The sequence below is a fragment of the Archocentrus centrarchus genome, chromosome 4, assembly GCF_007364275.1.
Source record: "Archocentrus centrarchus isolate MPI-CPG fArcCen1 chromosome 4, fArcCen1, whole genome shotgun sequence".
NCBI classification, from domain to species: Eukaryota; Metazoa; Chordata; class Actinopteri; order Cichliformes; family Cichlidae; genus Archocentrus; species Archocentrus centrarchus.
The window spans coordinates 29898890-29923019 of record NC_044349.1 but is presented as its reverse complement, the minus strand read 5'-3'; the positions used below and the strand labels follow the sequence as shown (position 1 = coordinate 29923019).

General features: G+C 43.1%; 1 protein-coding gene across 2 annotated transcripts in view; it reads left to right on the top strand.

Annotated features, from left to right (window-relative positions):
• Positions 1-4510: 4510 nt before the first annotated feature.
• Positions 4511-24130, top strand: part of LOC115779141 (sex comb on midleg-like protein 2) — a 30359-nt gene continuing 10739 nt past the window's right edge. For both annotated transcript variants that reach the window (XM_030727646.1, XM_030727645.1), the window contains exons 1-7: positions 4511-4605; positions 9053-9166; positions 9917-9946; positions 10407-10477; positions 12386-12620; positions 14246-14334; positions 14429-14672. In XM_030727646.1, coding sequence (XP_030583506.1) covers positions 9145-9166; positions 9917-9946; positions 10407-10477; positions 12386-12620; positions 14246-14334; positions 14429-14672 — 691 coding nt within the window. In that variant the 5' untranslated portion in view covers positions 4511-4605; positions 9053-9144. The remainder of the gene's footprint in view (positions 4606-9052; positions 9167-9916; positions 9947-10406; positions 10478-12385; positions 12621-14245; positions 14335-14428; positions 14673-24130) is intronic.

The window sequence follows — 24130 nt, the reverse complement described above, 5'->3', positions numbered from 1 at the left end:
AATAGGATAAAAATAACAACATTCAAAAGATCAAAGAAAACATTAATTCACAAAAGAGAGCACAAGGAAACAACACCAAGATGCACACAGGGAAACATTCATAGATGACTCAGCAAGGAAACACAGCACATATACAAAGGTGAACCAACACAGGGTCACAAAAGAAAAAAAACCCTCAAAATACAACAGGAAATAACTAAAGGAAGCATGAATACTGACGCTAAACAAGATGTAAGAGACGAGGAAACACAAAGAGACCAAAGCATGAACACAGAAGGACGCACAAATAGAAACATTGAGTGGAAATACTGCAATTAGAGGACGTGAATCAGAACACACGATATCACTAAACTGAGTTAATCAACTAAAAAATATAAAGCAAAAGCAGCAAGAAACTCAATGATGTGTAAAACTAAAGGTCATCGTGAAATTAAACAGGAATTAAAGACTCACATTAAAAAGAAAACCAGGAAATCAAACTCCCAAACATAAACCAAGAATCTAAGACAACAAAAAACATGAAAACCCCACTAACAAGACCCACGAGTGTGACAGTGAGGATTTAATGAGACTGGAAAAGTGTTGCATTTACATTGCAATGTCTCAGAACCTCTCACAAATAAACCCTCATATTTCAAAATTATTTTAAAACTACAAAACTCTATGAACTCAGCATCCAGGGTATATATATATATATATATATATATATATATATATATATATATAATCATTAGAAGAGCTGCTTCTGGGCGAACCTGCATGAGAGAGTTTCCTCAGTGTTTCTATTGCACAATGCAGGCTCACTGATACAATATGCAGAACTGCCCCACAGACGGGCTGCAGAGAGGAAAGACGCAGCTCTTCTGCTGAGGGTGCTGCACTGAGGCAGGAACACTGACTGTACTGCAGAGGTTAGCTCTGAGCCTGTATTCATACTGAACCTGCTAACACAGGGTGGAGTAATGCTCAAAGTTTAAAAACCTCACCTTTCTCTTTGCAGCATATCCTTTCAGTCAGGTAACCGCACCCTTTAAAAGGCCGCCTTTTGTCATGAAAGGTGCCTCCCAGCCACCACAGAGAGAACAAAATCCACATTAAACATCAGTTATTTATTATTGTTGAATAATTCCTGTGTTTAATATGTCGGACACATTGAACATGCCTGCGTTGTGCATTTATTTAATTAACAGTTATTTATTTATTTTTTTAATATTTCCTGCCATGTATAGAACTGAATATTAAATCCACCCATCTACCTAGCCACTGCTGCCTGTAGCAAATAGATCATTTGAACCATTTTAAATGTGCACACCACATCAGATCAGCCAACACAACTGCTTCCAGTTCAGTTTTTTTAATCCCCGCAGAAGCAAGTTTAACCCTGCTACAATAAAAGGCAATAAAAATACACTAAAAATTATTAAATTAATAATGTGTAGCATTTTAGTGGAAAAAAGAACAGCATCCTGCACCGGGATGATGAATTAGAGAGAGATACAGCCTGAAGGGAACGCCTGGAGAGGATTTTTAGCTTGTAGAAGGGCAGATTGTAGGTTTTCTCACAGTTTTCTTAGAAAAAAAAAAAGTGATCTGGTTTCTTCCTGCAGCTTCTTTCTCTGCATGAAGGAATTTTAGTTTTAATCAGAGCCATCGGAAAACACCACCATTGTTATTATCATTTTCTATTTTTTTTTAACTGGGGCTAGAATTTTGTGGCCAGCCACCTATCCACATGGTCACATGACCCTTTTAAGCTTACCCACAATGCACTTTTTTTCCAAGTTATTTAGCACAAATTATCAGAAAAGAGCTCAAACGTGCAGGGTATGGTGCTTGTTTGTGTTACTCTGTGTGGCAGACATTAAACCAAAGCAGTTTTTCCAATGAAACCATGTACGTCATGATACTGACGCTCAGAAAATAATTCTGAACAAAAATGTTTTTACGTTTGTGACACTTAGAGGTGAGCTGTAGTTTGATGCTTTTTAAGGTTTTGTGTTTATTTATTTATTTTCTTAGGAGATATTCACATTTCATGCCTGAAAAAACACATTTAAGCTCTTTTGAAGATGACAACCAAATCAATTTTACACCCACTTTATTTATTTCAGTGTCTTGTAATTCTGAAAATAATCACAGTGTGAAGGTGAAACTTTGCATCGCTTCATTATACTTGAACATGCACCGCTTCATTCTACCAATATGTTTCTGATTAAAAAGAAAATAATAATAAAAGACCTGAAATCTGTGCACCTGTGGGCCCCCGATGCCTATTGCATAATCTGGTCCAAGTTCTAAGAGATGGAGACAAATTGAGTCATGGTCAATAAACTATATGGAAAAACAAATTTGCACATTTTCACATTATGAGAGTAAATGTTGGGAGTTTCCATGTTCTGTCTGGGTACTCCAGTTTCCTCCCACAAAGACATTCTTACTGGTTTAACTGGTGATTCTAAATTGGTTGTGTGGCTGGTTTTCCGTCTCTATGTATTAGTCCCGGGATGGACTGGTGACCTGTCCCGGGTTTTCCCCGATTTCTCTCACTGAGACAGCTGGGACAGGCAGCAGGTCCCCTGCAACCCTAAGTGCTACCACAGCGATTCAGTAAATGAATGGATGGATTTATTACAAGCTCTAGTTATGATATTGTTTGATACTTGAACACTGAGCAGCTTGTGAGGCAGCTTTTTAGGTAATGCCAACTGAGGCAAACACCACCATTTCAGCGGTGATGAATAAGGATGTGAAACTCCTTTAATGGTTTGTGTCATGAATCAGTTTGTTTCCACTGAGAACTGAACTGAGAGGGGAAATATTCCTGGTATTAAAGAGACATTTTCATTTTGTCAGATGAAAACTCCCTCAGATGTAAAATTACTCTCACATAATAAAAGGACAACATCTAGTATACAAATCTTTAATGAATAAGTGACATCATTTCATATTTGCTAGTCATCACAAACAGGAATTGACACTTTCTTCTGTTACAATTTCTTTTTCACAGATGATGCTATAGCTAAACCTTGGTTTACAAATCTATTTATAGAAAAATACAACATTTTTGAAAATGCAGAGGAAGCAGAGTGATATTTTACAACATGTTGCTGCAGACTTCTTGTAACATATTGGAAAAGAAACAAGGGAAAATGCAGAGCCAGTGAAAACAAACAACCACATCCTCAGCAGTGGTGGCGGTGGCATGCACATCCTCCACTCAAGCAGAATAATAATAAAAAAAATAATCCCTAGAAAAGCGCTATGTAAGAACTAGTCCATTTATCATTAGTCCATATATCTAAAAATGTAGCCAACTCAAATTGATGTCCTACATGAGAAAGACAGAGAGAAGGGGGGGCACTCCAGGATCCTGAGTTTTGTGTCTGTAGTGATCTTTAGAAGTTTGAATCTAAAGGCAGGGGAGAGAAAAAAAGCATTGTGGTCCAGGCTTTTTTGCCTTATGTAATGTGTGTGTATTACTTGTAATATATATGTAATAACAGAAGATTCAATGACTTTGGAAAAGATGAGGAATGTTGTTGAAATTGCGCATGCTTTTCTTAACACAGTCCAGGCTGTTTGTTACCAGCTTTTAAATTGATCCCTCATCCAATTAGAAAAAAATAACCTAACAAATAAAACCTTTTGATTGCTTTAAAAGAACAAGTCTTGGATATGGTTTAGAATAAGTTTTTAAAACGGAAATTAAGGGAAATATTTAGATTTTTGTTGAATACAAGTTTTTACTCAGTGGTTTCAGTGGTCTGGCGCTGCTGAGATCAAACTGGGTTTTATAAACTAAGATGAGTTTGACGCTCCTGATGTGGAGTTTGCGGGTGGGTGGGGAATCTGTGGGTGGGGGAAAAACGATGAAGCTGAAACGGGGCAGTGATCGTAAGTCATGCGCTATTTATCTAATGCGATGACTCATTACTACCCACTTTAAATGAGAGCAACACAAAGTTGCACTGAAATAAACAGTTTGTATTTGTCCTTATTGTATTATATTATATTATATTATATTATATTATATTATATTATATTATATTATATTATATTATATTATATTATATTATATTATTCTAATACGAATTTAGTAATTTGCATTCATTATTTTCTTTCTTCTCTTATTGCTATAGGCTGATGTTTGTTGTATAATTTTTTTTTATTATTATTATGCTTTACGTTTTTAGAGTCCAGCTTTGGTCTTGCATTGTTATTCGAGGTGTTTTCTTACATGTTTACAGTCTTTATCAGTTTTGAACCGCAGCTGGGGACGCAGAAGACCCTGTAAAGAGGAGAGAAAGTTAAGATCGCTCACTCAAAAAGTTTTTGTAAGTTGAAACTACAATCTGAGCAGCCCGGACTCCTATTGGACGAATCGCTTAAGCTCTTTCCCGATTAGCTGTAAGCGTGAGCAGCAGGCGAATTTATTGGCCTACTGAAGCACTCCTCCTGAATCAGCCCCCGCGTCATAGCTGCGCTCGTCTCTCAGTGCAATCTTTGGCATATATTACGTACGCGTAAGCATACACTACATTCGTGAAAAAATGGCAGCTGACGAATAGAAAAAAGTGGATCTTCAGTCGAAAAAAGACGGCACTTGTAAGTTTATACTTCAGAATGAATGATTTGGAGTTTGGGGAAATTGTCGGTGGAAGCTTATCGACCCTGCGTATGTGCGATTCTCCCCGATAATGTGGAAGAAACTGTTCTCAGAGGGTTAACGCTAAGGTTAGCCAGCCTAGTTATTAGCCAGCAGCCGTAGCTAGCATATTAAGGAGTTCCAGTTGTCAACATTGGGCCTAGACTATTGCATGAAACCGCTAATGTTACACAACAGAGAGCAGAGGGGCAGTAAATAAGATGAACAACAACAGGTTTAAACTCGGGGTTCTGCTAAATTAATTAATTAATTACCTTCCTGCCTCGACATTTAGCCTCGCTAGCTGTTACCGTCCAAGTTAACATTAAAAGGCTGGTGGGTGAGGCGACATAACCAGCTGATTTGAGGAGTAAAACTGGCTTTAGGTGATTATTAGGTTATAACGGCAGATATTGTGAGTAATAGGCATTTGGTTCTCTGTAACGTTAATTTGGCTCATGGGCGGGCGTTATTAGCGTCATTATAATAGGCATTCAACGTGGCTAATTTCGCTTTAATGATGAGCCCGTGTGTCTACTGTAAACCTGAGGGGAGGACACGCAGTCTTAATTTGTTGACCCAGAACAGCTGTTTTACTTTCTTCTTACAAACGCACTAACTTACAAGCCTCTCGGTGGTGAAGTTAGTCACATTTTACAGATGTGTTGGAAATGAAAAATGAGGGAATGTACACAAAGTTGCACTGTGTCGTACGGGCTGTCCCACCACACCGCACCGCATCGCACGCACCACAGGCCCACAACCTCATGAAAAAACCCACCCTGTAGGAGGCTTCCTGTCTCCGTGGGAGTGTCCCATTACTGGAAAACCACACTACTGTACGTGAAAGAGAGTCTCATGTATTTTACTTTAAGAAAAAGGTCGATTTCCTTTTTACTAACCACAGCATCCTTTGCCAACCTTCATACTTTGACTTGGTGGGTAATTTTTAGTGGCACCTCCACTATTGCTTTCAAATTTAGCCAAGTGATGAGCTCACACCTGAACTCCTCACAATCAGCTGTTCATACAGTAACTTTAGCATATTTAATGCAAAATTTTATCTTCGTACTGTGAACATTTTCAGAGTTGCAGGGTGTTGAAGTGCACAGTGGATTGAAATGTGTTGCTGCTTTAATCGCACTTCTAAATTAAAGGAGATATCCTTGTTTCTCATGGCTAAAAGTCACTTTTAAGCTCTGTTAAAAACTTAAATCAAATTAATTTCACACCTTCTCTACACCTTTTCAGCATTTTGTTTAGCATATATATATATATATATATATATATATATATATATATATATATATTTGATTTGTGAAAAATTTATTTGAACCTTAATTTGCTTTAAACATTTTTATTCCACCAACCCCACATATCTGAGCATCAGAGGTCATTTTGCAGTTTTCTTGTGTTTGCTTTCACCGTTAAAAGTGAAGGCTATTTTTGTCATAACCCTCAAACCCAGAGCTTCCCAAACTTAGAGGGCACATGGCAAGGTTTGACTGTGGCTGCAGTCACATAGTCAGTTTTCAATAGGAAGGTTTTTATCTGAGTGAAGTGACCAGGAGATATCTGCATGGCACAGGGCATGAAACTACTGAGGGCAGTTCCCCTCTTAGATGCTACACTTTGGAGGGGATCAGCTGGGCTGATTAGTAACCTGAGGGTTGCTGGTTTGAGTCCCTGATTAGATGGTGGCACCTCCTCTCTCTGAGATGACTGTTTTTGTACATGATCCCACATAAAAACAAGCATGATAAAGTAAAAACTAATATTTCGAAGTTTAATTTGTTCCAACCTGTAAGTAACAGCTGTTATGATGGTTTCAGCAGGCTGAGGAACAGCTGGAATTAACATCTGCACATTTGTCTTCTAAAAGAGCAGCAGAGGGCATGATTAATACAGACAGAGGCAGACTCTCTGAACCTCAGAACAAAAGCTGTTCAGCCTTTTATTGTGTCACAATACAAATACTACTACAATCAATTCTCCCAGAGTGGCTGCAGTAAAAGCAAGATGAAGATAATTAAAGTTAAATAAATAGTTAATGTGCACTGAAACGAAAGCTCTCACCCTCCGGTCCATCGCTTCAGTAAAAAAAAAATAAGGAGCTTATTTCCATGCTGCTTGGCTGCTCATTCAGTGCAGTCCAACCATAAAGGTGCACAACAATATTATCACAATTCAGTATCATTTAACGGCTAATGCTCCCTTTCAGCTCCCTGGAGTCAGACAGAAATTATGCAAATTAGGAAAAATCTGACACATTAAACAGAAGTAACGACCATTTATCAAAAAGTTAACATGTAACTAAGAGAAAGAGCATCACAGCACATCTAACCAGCGCCGCTGCAACAAACCAGAGCTGCACAGAAATTTAGATTTTATGGTAGAGAATTTAAAAAAAACAGGTAGAGCAGGTCATACATTTGAGTGTGTACTTCATTTTGCTTACATGCAGCTGAAAAGTGTGTAAGTGTGTGTGTGTGTGTGTGTGTGTGTGTGTGTGTGTGTGTGTGTGTGTGTGTGTGTGTGTGTGTGTGTGTGTGTGTGTGCCTGTGTGTGTGCCTGTGTGTGCGCGCTCTGCCTGTTGCCTTGCCCTGAGTTCATTGCTGAACAGCTTCGCTCACTCTGTCACTTCACCAGCTCTGAGGATCCTGAGGAGTCACGCTGTTAACTTCCCGGGTGCTGCCATTTGTGTTGGTACTATAAGCAATCAGTTTTTATTTGTTTTTTTTCTACGTGTTTCTTCATAGGGATATACCGATCCAGTATCATGACCGTGGGAATCTGCTAATACCGAGAACCTGATACCAGTGATCAATTAATAATCAGAGGAAGACTGGGAATCATTCTTAATGAGTCAGACAATGTCAGGGGCCACTTAAACAGCTTTCTTAAATTTGAAACATAAAATGTGAAACATAAAATGTGACTAGTAAATACATCCCACAATATAAATTTAATAAATAGCATATTTATTAGTCACCTAATAAACAACAGGAGCATATAAGTAAATTATTTAAGTTGAGCCATTTTCTCCTATTTCCTCCTCACACAGACATTGAGTGTGAAGCTGACAAGAGACAGCTAAAGTGCAATAACTGTTTAATGGAGTTAGCACAACATGTTATGTTACCATAAGTATGATGAAAGCTTCCCAGCAAGTGTTACAATGAGCCAAAGTCTTTCTAAACACAAAACATCCAAAACTACAAAACATTGTTGGATCTTTTCAGTTGTTTCAGCTCACTTTGACCACAGATTGCAGTTGAGTAAAAATCTTTTGCAAACATTCAAACAGGCTGTTGGTGGAGAGTGAAAACCTCCAAACTGCTGACCCTTTGCTGTTAGCTTCGTCCATGCTGTGTTAGCTGCTGTTCAATGAAGTAAGCACAGAACAACACAGAGCTGAGCCGAATGGATCAGACCGTAGATTGGCTCCTTCTCACAGATATCTGATCTTAATATTGAATATTTTTTTGGCTAGGGTATCCAAGAGTAGAATGGGAGGCAGAGCCTTCAGCTTTCAGGCCCCTCTTCTGTGGAACCAGCTCCCAGTTTGGATTTGGGAGACAACCTCTCTATTTTTAAGATTAGGCTTCAAACTTTCCTTTTTGATCAAGCTTATAGTTAGGGCTGGATCAGGTGACCCTGAACCATCCCTTAGTTACGCTGCAATAGGCCTTGGCTGCTGGGGGGTTCCCATAATGCACTGAGTGTTTCTTCTTCACTCACTTGTGTTTATACACAACTCTGCATTTAATCATTAGTTATTATTAATCTCTGGCTCTCTTCCACAGTGTGTCTTTTGTCCCGTCTCTCTCCCCTCAGCTCAGCAGATGACTGCCCCTCCCTGAGCCTGGTTCTGCTGGAGGTTTCTTCCTGTTAAAAGGGAGTTTTTCCTTCGCACTGTCACCAAGTGCTGCTCATAGGGGGTCGTTTGATTGTTGGGTTTTCTCTGTATTATTGTATGGTCTTTACTTTACAGTATAAATTGGCTTGAGGTGACTGTTTGTTGTGATTTGGTGCTATAAAAATAATATTGAACTGAATTGAATTGGAAGTATGGACACAGGCTTATAATCATTCTCTCTTTGTAACCAAATACCTACACAAATGGACGCAGATGCAGTGCGGTGAATTACGCTTTAGTTGTCCATTCTCTCTCCTTGTGTTTTATGCTGTGTACCATTTGAAGTGGGAAGTTGGAAATCCTGAGTTTCCCCGTTGGAATTTTTATCTGAAACGCCCTCTCACGTTTAACTTCCCGCTTTGGATCCTTTGCCATGTTGTTATTTTAACATTTGAAGTTGTTTCTGTTTCTGTCCTCAGTTGCATCAGCTAATGATAAAAGTTAATGAACAGTAACAAATTCCAAACGATTTATTTTTGTGTTTTCAGGACAAATCTTCAGAGAATACAGAAACAAACCGGGTGAACATCTGACACCTTGTTCATCAGCGTAAAAGTGCCACCATCGGTCGTCAGTCGCCATGGGGAAAACGCCGCTAAAAGGCAAGGAGCTTTCATTTGTTTGAGGAAACCAGTGTGTGTGTGGAACTTGATGGTTTCTCTCGAACGTTTGTAAATGTTTTACACAGAGATTGTGGGGTTTGGGGCACCCACCCAAACAGGTTTTGATCCGAGCTAAAAAAAGAACCGCACCCGTAATGTGACTCAATCATTATTTTAATCAGTTCTATTAATTGGGACTTTGCTTATTCCAGAAAATAGACTTATTTTTGTTTATGAAATGGCTATAATTAACAGATATCTGCCTGGGGAAAACCCTGCATTAGTAAATTAAAGTTAAGGGTGTGGACGGCATTTAATGATATCATTAAAAATGTAATTAAAAATAAAGATTTTTAATTACAGAGCTTATACAGATTGGACCATTGTACCTGTATGCCAATATAATGTTAATTTTAGGGCAGTTAGTTAAATATTGTTAATGCAATCAGCTGGGATGAGTGTTTAGTATATTAATTCAAAAACTGGTGCAAGCATTTTATTATATTCCTCCAATAAATCCATCATAAATCCATATTTGAATATGTTCCGTGTTCAAACTGTAATTTATAGCTCATAATGCAGGCAAATATAAAAAGGAAAACAGGTTTACAATGTTGAAATGTCTACATTGCCTGAAGTCAGACTTTATGCTTTAAAATGCACTTTATGTTCTTGTTTTTACAGTATTGCAGGTATCAGTGTTTTATTCTGTTTCTCAGTTTCTTTTCTTATTGTCTTTCTAATTTTTAGATCAGAAAGATGGCAAAAAGGAGAAATCAGGTACGACGCCTCCAACAATGTTCTTTTTTTTTGTATTGGGACAGGATTCACTTCATTTTCAAGTTTAACTCCCAGAGGATGAAACATAGGATGAGCTCTAATAGGTGTTTATGTGATCAGGATTATAGTTGTTTTATGTAACTTTTTCATGAGCTTTCAATGACATGCTATTGCAACAGAGAGAGGTTTGTTTGGCCCCACATACTGCTAAACATCCACTTGACAATAAATGTTATTTTATGTTGTTATACTGAGATTTTCTCTCCATGTTTTAAGAAATGAGAAGCTCAGTTGTGTGGTTGGTATAACTGGACTAAAATCATGACATAACTTCACATTTCAGACCGATAAACAGTTTTTATTTAGATGTTTTTTACACAAGGATATTAACTGGATGTCTAATATTTTATAATTGATATATTTAAAGGTTTTATGTCACTTTCTTGTGGTTTTTCTTTAGATGCTTTCAGCTGGGAAGAATATCTAAAGGAAACGTCATCGACACCGGCACCGCCAAGCTGTTTTCGTCAGGTATGTCCTCCTGAGTTTATGAACGCCCCCAAGGAGGTCATGTGATTGGTTTGGTTGGTCTGTTAGTAGGATTACTGGAAAAGGGGTAGATTCACCACTGCTAGACATTTCTAGAACATATATTAACAAATACACGTTTATTTCAGAGACATTGTGTAGGTGATATTCCAAAGTAACCTGGACCTGGAATTTTCAGCCTTGGAGGAAGCATGCGTGCTCCAGCCGCTCTTGTGAAACATTTGCATGAATATAGACCCAGTCTTTTAGAGAGAAATGTAAATGTTAGCGATATCAGCCTTGTTCAGTGATGCTGGAATCAGGAAATAAGATGACATTTACAGCTGGCAGTGGCTGGTGTTCCTCAGCTGAGCGACATCAACGCTGCACTGACTTAAAGCTTCAGCAGTCTGATGAAGGGCTGAAAGACTGCAGAGCCGCTTTTCATGCGTGAACTCTGGATCGTGTCATCTGAATGTGAGCGCAGCAGTCCCACCCACCTGCTGTTCACACCGTCGGTTTGCGAGGGTCAGCCAATCAGATCAGTTGTTTTATACAGAGGATAAACTCAGGGCCTGCATTAGGGCCCAGTATAAGATCAATAAGGATTATTTTGAATCATGCAAACATGTGAGTGACAGGTGTGTTTTGTTGCTCAGGTGTGTCCTGTTACATTGATTATTCAAACAATAAATAGCGCTGAATGTCTATGCTCAGATTCAGATTTGGGTTTTGCCTGTGCAGACTGCATTTAGAGTCTGTGGGTGAAAAACAAGCAACTGTGAAGCTGAGAGAAGATGGAAAATCAATCAGTCATTGCACAAACATTGGCCATAGCCTGTACAACCACTTGGATTGTCCTGAAGAAGAAAGTTATCACTGGTGTACTAAGTAACAGATTGTTTTCCAGGTAGACCAAGGAAAACAACAGCAGTTGATGACAGAAACTCTCTAAGTGCTGTTAAGAAAGACCCTAAAACAACAACTATGATGGTATCACAATCTACCTCAGAAATTCTGTTACAAGGTTTTATGGACTGATGAGACGAAGATGAACATTTACAAAGGGGATGGAAAGGCTAAAGTTTGAGAAAGAAAGGATCTGCCCATGATCCCAAACATACGAGCTCATCTGTGAAACACGGTGGAGGTAATGTCATGGTTTGGGCTTGCCTGGCCTCTTCTGGGATGGGCTCATTAATCTTCACTGAAAGAGGCTGTGGTGAAAGCCTGGAAAAGCATCACCAAAGAAGAATGCAAAAGTTGAGTGATGTCAGTGGGTCACAGGCTTGATGTTGTTATTGCAACAAAATATTAGGCCTTATTCACTTAAATCAATTTTATCTGTTTCAATACTTTTGCTCACAAGAAAAACGGGAGGCTTCACACAAAAGATGCTGTCTTCTGAACTGTGTCTCAGATCCAGATGTAAATACCTGGAAATAAAAGATGAGATGTTGATCTTTTGTCTCATATTCATCTTTTAATGTCAAACCCCAATGTTTTCAGTCTACCACAAAAAGGGATTGGCCTCACTGTTCCAGTGCTTGTATGCAGTGTACAAGCCAGTGCAAGCCCTCGATTATGATTGCTTCTGTGGGTTTTGCACCTTTTTATGTGGTTTTAACGAGGAAGTGTATTGTGAATCACAGCAGAGCAAACATCAAGGCTGTGGGTCACCAGTGAGAGAAGCTGATGTGTTCTGATTCAGGCAGTGAGCACACCGATTCAGGAAAGTCACTTCATTTGGAAGCTTTTTGTTTGTTTATGCACCAAACACCTCTTACTGGGAATACTGGGACAGCTTTGGTTTGAGTGTTTAGAGACTTTAAAAATGCTACAGCACTGATATTTAACTGTAATACGATGTTTAAAGGATCAACGTGTGTAACATTTTAATGTTATCTGCAGGCTAGAGTCCCACCTTCCAATGACTTCAAGGTGGGAATGAAGCTTGAAGCTCATGACCCGCGCAACTCCACCTCAGTTTGCATTGCCACAGTGATGGGTTTAACTGGAGTCCGTCTGCGCCTCCGCCTGGACGGCAGCGATAACAGCAATGACTTCTGGAGACTGGTCGACTCCTCTGATATCCAACCTATCGGCACCTGTGAGAAAAATGGAGACATGCTGCAGCCGCCGCTGGGTAAGGATGACAAAGAAGCACATTGTTGACTATGCAAGGTTTTGATTTTTATTGTTAACAGTAGACACCAAATGAGCTGCAACTCAGGAAGGCTCTTTCAATTACTATAGCCTATATGTGCATTTCGCTGCATAACTCTGATGGCACCATTTATTTTGACTTTTTATTACAACCTGAAATATCCTCCAATCCTCAGAATTTTTTCAGTTGAATCAGGCTCAGCGGTTCATTAATAAGATTCAACTTCTACACCATGTTGATCAGAGTCAGCTAAGACTAGTGAATATAGATGGATGTTTACAGCGCTAGGATCTCCTTCCTCCTAGTCATCCAATGATGAGTCCATACAACAATAACAGCAGTAAACGGATCCCAGACTCCAACTGCCCAACTGTCAGTAATATTGCAAAAAAGATAAACAAACACAGTCCAAAAAACAAATAATAATAAAAAAAAAGAAACATTGGGAACATTGTTACTGAGAGTGTAGCGTATTTTTTCAAGGTGTAAGCAGGAAACCATATTATTCAGCCAGCACTTAAAACAGGGAGGTGAGACTGATTTCCACTCTGTGAGAATGACGCGTTTAGCTCCAACCATCTCAAATGAGAGAGCCTGTCGCACGGGCAAAGGGAGAGCAGGGCAAGAGTCAGATACCCCAAAGATGGCAGTGAGACAGTCTGAAGTTATCTGCAGTCTGTACGCAGCTCGATCGAGAGAGAAAAGCTGTTAGATTATGGCAGCGCCAAAACTGATGTCCCAGGGTGCCATTAGGGTGTCCACACCTGTCACAGACACGTGAAAGATTTGGGAATATTTTACTTAACCGTACTTTAAAATAGTGCAGGCGATGTGCTACTTTAAACTGAATTAGCTGCAGCCTAGCGTTAATGGAGCAATCTTTTATTCCTATCAGAAGGCGATCCCAGAGTGCAGCAGAGATTGAATCCCCCATATCTTTGACCCATGCATCTCTAATATGAAGGGATGATGTAGCTGCAGTGAAAACATTCACAAACTGTTAAACAAGATGTCTGGAAGTGGGAGTTTTAATAAGGAGATCATAGAAAATATGTTGCATGATTTGGCAGTTTTAAGACTCTCTTTATTTGTGTCAAAATCTTAAATGAGTTCCTGAGAATGAAATCAGCAGCGAGCCTCTTAGAAGGAATATCCGGTTTGGAGAATAAAATTGCGGGCAGAGAGGCTGAGGTTTGTTATGAGTTATGGGATTCAATCCGAGGCCAGCCAGGGCACGAGGCAGCAGAGACTCCCTCCCCAGCTGTCCCCGAGGTCCAGGATGTCCAGGCTCTTGCATCACGAGCCCAGTAATAATGACGGAAGACTGGAAGACCAAAACCACCATCCTCTCTGGCCTTCTGCAAATGCACCTTAGAGATACGGGAAGGTTTGTATGCCCAAACAATGGGCATAATGATCGAATCCAACGTTTTAAAAAAGGCAGAAGTGTTTTTTTTGTTTTTTGTTTTTTTAAATTGCCAACGAATAAACTTAAAGAGAGAAGCAGCACATATACTATAATGCCAGCCCACCCTCTGCAGCTATAACAGCTTCAGCTCTTCTGTTTTCTGCTTGGTTTTAAGTTTAAATTTCTGTCTTTTCAGGATTTCGGATGAATGCCTCCTCTTGGCCCATGTTTCTGCTGAGAACCTTAAATGGGGCAGAGATGGCACCAGTAACAGCCTTTAAAAAGGTCTGTATTACCTTTGAAAACCTTCTAATATAAACAGCATGCCAGTTTAAGTATTTAAAGGCTGTTGCAATGAGGATGTTGCCTTTATTTTCAGGAACCGCCAAGAGCCCCTCAGAATAACTTTAAGCCAGGCATGAAGCTGGAGGCGGTGGACAAGAAGAATCCATACCTCATCTGCCCCGCCACAATTGGAGAGGTGAAGGGCGATGAGGTCTTCATCATGTTCGACGGCTGGCGGGGCGCCTTCGACTACTGGTGCAAGTATGACTCCCGCGACATCTTCCCAGTAGGCTGGTGCTCCCTCACGAAGCACAGCCTCCAGCCACCTGGCAACAGCGGTGAGTGTTGGACTCTAGGGGGCAGCAGATGCCCGCTTGTTCCTCCCTGGTGTACATGATTAGGTTTGAGGCAGATGCTATTGCTTGTAATCAATCTTTCATTCATGCTCATTTAGTTGCAGCACACCCCTCCTCCCCCACACACACCAGCCAGGAAATTGCACCCACAGCTAGATAAATATAAACGCAATTAACATTAATCATCTTCTCTTGTTGCTTAGTCTGACAAAGCAAAATATACACAGCCTAATTTTTAACAGGTGTTGAGAACACAGTAGAAAAGGCTTGAGGTTTGCCTCTGTTTGTGTGACTGAATTGCATATAGATACTTTCATGAATATAGGTTTATTATAGATTTGAGTGAATGGTGTAATGGCTCTTAGAGGTTATACAAAGGTCTTTCACACTTCTTCCACCCCACTGCACAGTCTGCTGAGGGATGAAAGAAAAAAATACAGCCTAGCTGATCCCACCACTGTAACCAAATCAAACCAATCAAAGAACACACAGACACAGGTGTTCTGCTCAAAAAGCCCAACTGCCACATCTCCCATTTTGCTGTTTGTCCCTGGAAACTCCCACAATTTACACAACCCTCAAAATGTATTATGTAGAGCTGGAATATTCATATATAAGGTTTACTTCTTCATCTGAAGTTGCCCAATCATCTATGAAACACACTCTAAACACACAGTCCACACACTGCAGACAGTTTGGCCCCGTCTGTCTTCACAGCTGGCAACCTTCAACTCAATTCAGGGTGGGTGTGTGTGTGTGTGTGTGTGTGTGTGTGTGTGTGTGTGTGTGTGTGCCGCTAATCTCTGCATTGGCAGACCAATGAGACACTGAATCAGCTAGCTCACTATCTTAGCTGTTGCTTCGCCATGACACAAAGAAAGGCTTTAAAACACATACAGAATAGATAAATTGTTCAGTATGTGCAGCTCATCAGATGTGTGTGACATGAGCTTCCCAGATCAATAATCCATAAGCAGCTACTTTAGACTGCTCTCTTATTCACAAGGGGTCAGCACAGTGAGTAGCTCCACATGTTTGGCTTCATAGGAAATGCTTTTTTATGCTGGATGCCCTTTCTGATGCAACCCCAAAGGGATTTGTGTCTCCTCCTAGGATTGAACTGGGGATCAGGCAAATGTGTAAACGGCTACACTCATAAGTGAAATATTATTATGCCTCTTTCCAAGCATATTAAGTTAAACAACTTGCAACCATATTTTCCATAAAACAAGCTGAGCTGGACAAACAGCTCTGGTCTCTCTGTGCTGTCCCTGTAGGCATTATAAAAGATGGATGTAGAAACGGTGACATCTCCCTTTGGTTGGTGATGTCCTGGTATAAAACCTCGAGATGAGCGTTTTCACCATCGCCATCATTGAAATCTTTAAAACATGACACTTGAGCAGCCGATCTGACTGAAACTGTGCTCTTATTCACTAACGACTTGTTAGCCAGTGAGCGTACTCTGGATAATCCTCCTGTTTCTTAAAATAACCATAATTTTACAAAATGGGCCCAATGTTTTATTCAGTATGAAGCAAAATTAATGAGCCCATCAACTCATCAGGACTTCTATAGGATTGAAGCCTTTTTGGAACCACAGGTAACGCCCCCGATAACCCTCCACCCCACCCTCTGATAAAAACATAGATTTGGCAGGTGTGAAAAAGTAAGCATTATTTAACCTAGTGATATCAAAGAAATTTATCAGAAATAAAAGAATGTTTTTGCACTTTAAAACAGCTCCACCCTCAGCTTTTTATCCAGAAAGATGGAGCAGCTGGCAGGTAACTCAAAAGAAAAGAGAATTAATGGAACTTGTGTAAATCGGGGACAAAACAATGCAAACCATAATGATGTTGAGAGTGTGAAACCACAAACCTGTATGCCTGATTTATGTGCTGATTGTATGATTGTTTGATTGATTGATTGATTGGATGAATATTACCATATTATTATTTCAGTTGTGTGGGTGTGATTATGGCCGTCTTTGGCTGGGTTGGTGGTTAATCAGTTGCGTTGTTAAACCAAGGCAGTGGGTATTTCTTCACTAAACCTCCTGAAAGCTTTATAAATGAATCCATATGGCATTAAAGTGGAAAGTCAGAGTTTAGCTAGAGGACAAAGGAGTTTGCTGGGAGCTAAAGCACAGAAATATGTTGTTTTGTTTTGTTTTTTGAGCAAGCTCCTTTTTATGTTTTGTCTATTTCTAAACATTCAAGAATTCTTTAGGTTATATAGGGGGCTCTCATGAAGTAGTCTAGAATGAACGGGGTGCTATGAAGCTGTAGCCCATCAACAGCTTTAGTTCCAGTTTTAGATTCTTATGGGTTTAGATGGTTGTAAAGTACCTTTTTGCAAGAAGCAGATACATCATAGTACCACAAAACACTTTACAGTATCCGCCATTTCAATTGCATGTGTCATGATGTTCAGGAAAAGGAAGGACCCAACTGCAGAGGCAGACGTAAAATGTTTCCAGTTTTTATTTTCACAAATCCAACAAAGTTTTGAGTGAGGAGGTCCGGGATTAAACAGGCTTGTCTCCAACCCTCCGTCGGTCTGGCAGCACGTTTTCTGACCCACAGAATTCTTGACTCGCACCCCAACAGACCCCGGCTCAGCTCTGATAGAGGCAACGATCCGGCAAGGACTGAAGACTTCCTTTGGCTTAAATACCCAGCAAGTGAGCCTCAGGGAAAACAGGTGAGTAAACAGTGATTGAGATCAGGTGTGCCACACACGGCTGGAGGAGGCCGGCCAGAGGGTGGAGCAACTGTCGAGCCTGCCCAAAGAACAAAACACACCCATACAACACACTGCCGGCCCGGAGAGGGCGGGGACCATGACAGTACCCCCCCCTCAACGGGAGCCTCCCGGCGACCGCCCAGGCCTGTCTGGGCGCCCCCGACGGAACTCCCGGACCATGGAAGGGTCCAGGATCGCAGAACGAGGCACCCAAGTACGCTCTTCCGGACCATACCCCTCCCAATCCACCAGGTACTGAAGGCCACGACCCCGCCGGCGGACATCCAACAACCGACGGACGGTGTAAACAGGCTGGCCACCAACGATCCGGGTGGGCGGAGGGGGTTCGGCCGGAGGGCACAGGCGGCTAGATCTGACTGGCTTGATCTGCGAGACATGGAAAGAATTACAAATCCTCATGTGGCGAGGTAGGGTCAACCGGACGGAGACAGGATTAATGACAGAGCTGATCACAAAAGGGCCAATAAATGAAGGAGACAGTTTTTTTGATTCCGATCGGAGATTGATATGCTTAGTAGACAGCCAAACCTTCTGCCCGGGGGCATACGTGGGTGCAGGACGGCGGCGCCGGTCAGCCAGTCGTTTATTCCGGGCAGAAGTGCGAAGAAGGGCAGCTCGGGTAGATTTCCACGTCCGTCGACAACGACGAAGATGGTGCTGGACTGAGGGTACATTCAAGTCGATCTCCTGATTCGGGAACAAAGGGGGTTGATAACCCAAACTGGCTTCAAAGGGAGACAATCCGGTAGCCGAGGACGTCATGGTGTTATGGGCATATTCCACCCATGCCAGCTGAGTACTCCAAGTGGTCTGATTAGAGGAGGTCACACAACGGAGAGCCGCCTCCAGTTCCTGGTTCATACGTTCAGTCTGGCCGTTGGTTTGAGGATGAAAACCTGAAGATAGACTAACCCGAGCGCCAATGGCAGTACAGAACTCCCTCCAAACGTGAGACGTGAACTGGGGGCCGCGATCTGAAACGACATCCTGAGGAATCCCATGAAGACGGAAAACATGGTCCGTGAGCAGGCGGGCTGTTTCCAGGGCTGTCGGAAGCTTAGGCAGAGCAACAAGGTGAGCTGCTTTTGAGAAACGATCAATTATAGTCATGATAACAGTGTTACCTGAGGATGGGGGCAAGCCTGTGACAAAATCGAGGGAGATGTGGCTCCAAGGACGTCCAGGTACGGGCAAAGGTCTTAATAAGCCAGTGGAGGGAGACGAGGAGACCTTATTCCGGGCACAGACGGTGCAGGCGCCAATGTAGTCGCGGACATCTCGGGTTAATGAGGGCCACCAGAATGAGCGCTGAAGAAACGTGATTGTTCGGAACACACCAGGATGGCAGGTAAAGCGAGCAGTGTGAGCCCAATGCAGCACCTTGGACCGGACTGAGGTGGGTACGTACATTCGGTTGGCAGGACCGGTCCCGGGATCCGGTTCGTCCCTCTGCGCAGCTCGGATCAAAGACTCCAGTTCCCAGGTCAAAGCCCCAATCACCCGGGACACTGGAAGGATAGGTTCTTCTGGCCGAGGGAGCTCAGGATCAGAAAACAGACGAGAAAGGGCGTCAGGTTTGCCGTTACGGGAGCCAGGGCGGTAAGAGATGGTGAAGTTAAACCTGGTGAAGAACAGTGACCACCTAGCTTGGCGTGCATTTAATCTCTTGGCCTTTTGAATGTATGAGAGATTTTTATGGTCCGTCCAGACAATAAAGGGTTGTTCAGCTCCCTCAAGCCAATGACGCCATTCCTCCAGTGCTAGCTTCACAGCCAGGAGCTCCCGGTCACCAATATCATAGTTCCGCTCTGCAGGAGAAAGACGGCGAGAGAAGAAAGCACATGGATGCAATTTATCATTCTTTCGCTGGGATATTACAGCTCCTACCCCAGCATCTGAGGCATCCACCTCCACAATGAACGGTTGTGACAAATCCGGTTGTATCAGAATAGGGGCGGTAGCAAAGAGATCCTTGAGGTGGTCAAACGTCTCCTGAGCATGAGTCGTCCAGAGAAAGGGCTGCTTAGGGGAAGTGAGAGCGGTTAATGGGGACACAACACGACTATAGTCTCTGATGAATCGACGATAGAAATTGGCAAACCCTAAAAAACTCTGCAACTGTTTCCGGGTGGAAGGCGTGGGCCAGTCCACCACAGTTTTTACCTTAGTTGGGTCTGGTTGAATGCTGTCAGGCGCGATGACAAATCCCAGGAAAGACACCGTTTGGACATGGAACTCACATTTCTCCCCTTTAATGAATAACCGATTTTCCAGCAGTCTCTGCAGGACTTGGCGAACGTGTTCCTGGTGCTCTTGCGGGGTTCTTGAAAAAATTAAAATGTCATCCAGATATACAAATACAAAACGGTGCAGAAAATCTCGAAGAACATCATTTACCAATGCCTGAAAAACAGCTGGGGCATTGGTCAGACCAAACGGCATCACCAAATATTCAAAATGGCCGAGATGGGTGTTAAACGCCGTTTTCCACTCATCCCCCTCACGGATGCGGACTAGGTGGTAGGCATTTCGGAGATCTAGTTTTGTAAATACAGAGGCCCCCTGCAACAGTTCAAAGGCTGAGGAGAGTAGCGGTAAAGGATATTTGTTCCGCACCGTGATCTGGTTAAGCCCCCGAAAATCAATGCAAGGCCTAAGAGTCTTGTCCTTTTTCTCCACAAAAAAAAAACCCGCAGCTAATGGAGAGGAGGAAGGACGGATTATCCCAGCTTTTAGAGAGTCATGAATATATGTCTCCATCGCTTCTCTTTCAGGTTTAGACAAACTGTATAGTCGACTCGCTGGGAGCGGAGCTCCAGGAAACAACTCTATCGCACAGTCGTAAGGGCGATGGGGAGGCAAGGATAATGCTAAGTCTTTGCGGAAAACATCTGCCAGATCATGGTAACAAACAGGTATATTAGAGAGATTGGGAACCTCAGAACCAGGGGTTTCAGACGGGGCAGAGGATGGAGGCTGGGCTGACAGAAGACACTGTTTGTGACAATCCTGGCTCCAGGTGGAAATTTTGTTGTGTGACCAATCGATCACGGGGTTGTGTTTTTGTAACCAGGGATGTCCCAGGACCAGAGGGCTCTGAGGAGAGTGGATGATGAAAAAGGAGAGGTACTCACGGTGATTGCCAGAAATGAGTAGTGAAATGGGTTCAGTTTGACACGTAACTTCCGCCAGCCAGCGACCATCAAGAGCTTTGACCTGCAGAGGATGTGGGAGGTGAATAAGAGGTAGTTTTAATTGTTGAGCAAGAGCTGAATCCAGAAAGTTTTGTTCAGCACCGGAGTCCACCAATGCCTGCAGGGTGAAATCATCATCATTAACAGACAGATTAACTGGCACCATTAGACGTGGTAGGGAGGAGGACTCACCCGCCAGCACCCCTACTTGGACTGACGGGCCCTGCCTTTTGGCCGCCGTGGGCAGGAGAAAAGAAAATGACCCATCTCACCACAGTAAAGGCACTCACCAGCTGCCAACCTGTGACTACGTTCTTCTGGGGTGAGGTGTGTGCGGCCCAGTTGCATGGCTTCCACTTCATTCCCAAAAGACGGGCCTGCGCCCATCAATTCATCAGAAGGAACAGGCTGAGCGTGAGGATTCTTGGGTCTGGGGCGAAATTGTTTGCGTCGCTCATGGACACGGTCATCTAATTTGGTGCACATTGCTACTAACTGATTCAGAGAAGATGGGAGCTCTTTAGTTGCCAGTTCATCATGGATGTAGTTCGCGAGACCGTTGAGGAAGGCCCCCCGTAAGGCTTTCACCCCCCATCCTGTCTCCTCAGCAAGAATCCAGAAGTCAATGGCATAATCCGACACACGCCGTTCGCCCTGTCGTAGGTTAAACATGCGCTGGGCTGCTTGGTCACAGCTATCCCTTTTTACAAACACGCACTTAAACTTGTTCAAAAACTCAGCATAAGAAAGATCATCATTAGCATTAATAACCGTCTGTGCCCAATGTAATGCCCTTCCTCTCATTAGTGTAGCCATGTATGCAATCTTTGCACTGTCCGCAGCATATGTCCTCTGGAGCTGTTTAAACACAAGTGAACACTGCATCAGGAAGCCTGGAGCCTCTTCTAACTCACCGGAGAAGAGAGCAGGAGAGGGAAGAGCTCGTTCCGGGGGCTCCGGGGAACTTGAGGAAGCGGCAGCGCCCTCCGGGGAATGCACAGTGCCAGACTGCGAAGTGCTCTCTTCCAGAGGAGAAGCTGTAGGAGAGGCACGACTGGGTGAGCATAGCATTTGCAACACATTTCCAATTTCGTCCATCTTACGAGTCACCGCTGCTTGATCTGCCATCAGATGCCGGAGTACTTGATCGTGTTTCTGCAGCTGCTCTCCGAGAGATGAGAGCACTCCCTGCAGTGACGCTGCTTCTGCTGGGTCCAGCTGGCCGGATCGTTCTGTCATGATGTTCAGGAAAAGGAAGGACCCAACTGCAGAGGCAGACGTAAAATGTTTCCAGTTTTTATTTTCACAAATCCAACAAAGTTTTGAGTGAGGAGGTCCGGGATTAAACAGGCTTGTCTCCAACCCTCCGTCGGTCTGGCAGCACGTTTTCTGACCCACAGAATTCTTGACTCGCACCCCAACAGACCCCGGCTCAGCTCTGATAGAGGCAACGATCCGGCAAGGACTGAAGACTTCCTTTGGCTTAAATACCCAGCAAGTGAGCCTCAGGGAAAACAGGTGAGTAAACAGTGATTGAGATCAGGTGTGCCACACACGGCTGGAGGAGGCCGGCCAGAGGGTGGAGCAACTGTCGAGCCTGCCCAAAGAACAAAACACACCCATACAACACACTGCCGGCCCGGAGAGGGCGGGGACCATGACAGCATGCATGACATCCACCTGGGAGCGTTCACCTTCAGCCACCACCTTTCTTCTGATACACACGTGAATGTTTCTGTTGTGGTTGTGGTAACGGCTGTTGTAAACCAGCTGTCATTCAGAAAACAGGTTCGATCAGCAGAGCGTGTCCTGTCGTAAATCCTTAACCAACCACTCAGCGTGTAGGAGCATTTCATGAGCAAAATCGCCTTCCCTGTAAGAAAAATTCAAATACTTTTGAATCAAAACTGTATTTGCAAAAACTAAATTGAAATGTGGTCTTTCAGTCTAGAAGCTGGTTTAAATGATTTTAAAGATCCATTCGTCCCTGGCTCGGCTCAGGGACGAGTTCCTGCCCCAGGTGGAGGAGTTCAAATATCTCGGGGTCTTGTTCACGGGTGACGGGAGAAGGGAGCAGGAGATCGACAGACGGATCGTGGCTGCGTCTGCAGTGATGCGGACACTGCACCGGTCTGTCGTGGTGAAGAGGGTTCTGAGTGTAAAAGCGAAGCTGTCGATTTATCAGTCGATCTATATTCCTACCCTCACCTATGGTCACGAGCTTTGGGTAGTGACCGAAAGAAGATCGCTAATACAAGCGGCAGAAATGAGTTTCCTTTGGAGGGTGGCTGGCCTCTCCCTTAGAGATAAGGTGAGGAGTGCAGCCATTCAAGAGGGGCTCAGAGTAGAGCTGCGTCTCCTCCACATTGAGAGGAGCCAGTTGAGGTGGCTCGGGCATCTGACTAGGATGCCTCCTGGGCGCCTCTTGGGTGAGGTGTTCTAGGCATGTCCCACCGGGAGGAGGCCCCGGGGTAGACCCAGGACATGCTGGAGAGATTATATCTCTCAGCTGGCCTGGGAACGCCTTGGGGTCCCCCCGGATGAGCTGGTGGAGGTGGCTGGGGAGAGGGAAGCCTGGGCTTCTCTGCCTAGACTGTTGCCCCTGCGACTCGGTCCCGGATAAGCAGAAGAGAATGGATGGATGGATGGAAGATCCATTTGTTACTATTCATCAAGGACTGCCTTGCAAGCATTGACGGTATTAAATATTGATGTAACTTTGGCTCTGAAAAGTGAAGCCAATGCAGAAGTGCCTGAAACCTGCATTGTTTCTAATGGCCAACAGGGGGCAACTCCTCTGGTTGTGTTGAGTTGTATAGTCGTCTATGACAAACGCCCCTCAGCGTCCTCGCTCTGACTGCAGTGTACACTTTCCTAATGACTTCATGGTCTCAGTCGCTAGTTTCAGCTTATACTGACTTAAAGATAAAACACTGGAGTCAGAAAGGAGGATTATCTGGGATACGTTCATTGGCTAAAGAATTGCCCATCACAAGTCCTCAGTTTCCATTGTTATTTTTGATTTCAAAATGCTGAGATGGTGACAGAAAATGCTCTGCTCACTTGAAATTACAGTTGGATTGATAAGAGGTGTACTGGCTTTCATGGACTAGCTCTGTTTGTGTCTTTTCACACAGCATGCTCGCTGTGGATCAGTTTCTTTTCTATGATGCTACTAAATCAGCTTAACATGGACTTTGTGACATGGTCCTCTTTATAGACTGCAGCTATTTCAGAAATGGCGGTGTCAGGAGCAGCGTGTTGTGTGTGAAGCTGCAGATCAGTATGGAGGCCTGTCGTTGCTGTGTTTGTGTTTCTGTTTGGGTGGGCGGGCAGGCGGGATGAAATGGGCAGAATTACAAGTGGGAGGGAAGGAAAGCAGGAGAAAGAGGAGGATTTATATTCTTCACTATGTACCTGTTTACATGGAAGACTATATGTTTACAGAAAGGCTGCTCAGTGTGGTCTCTGCTGCAC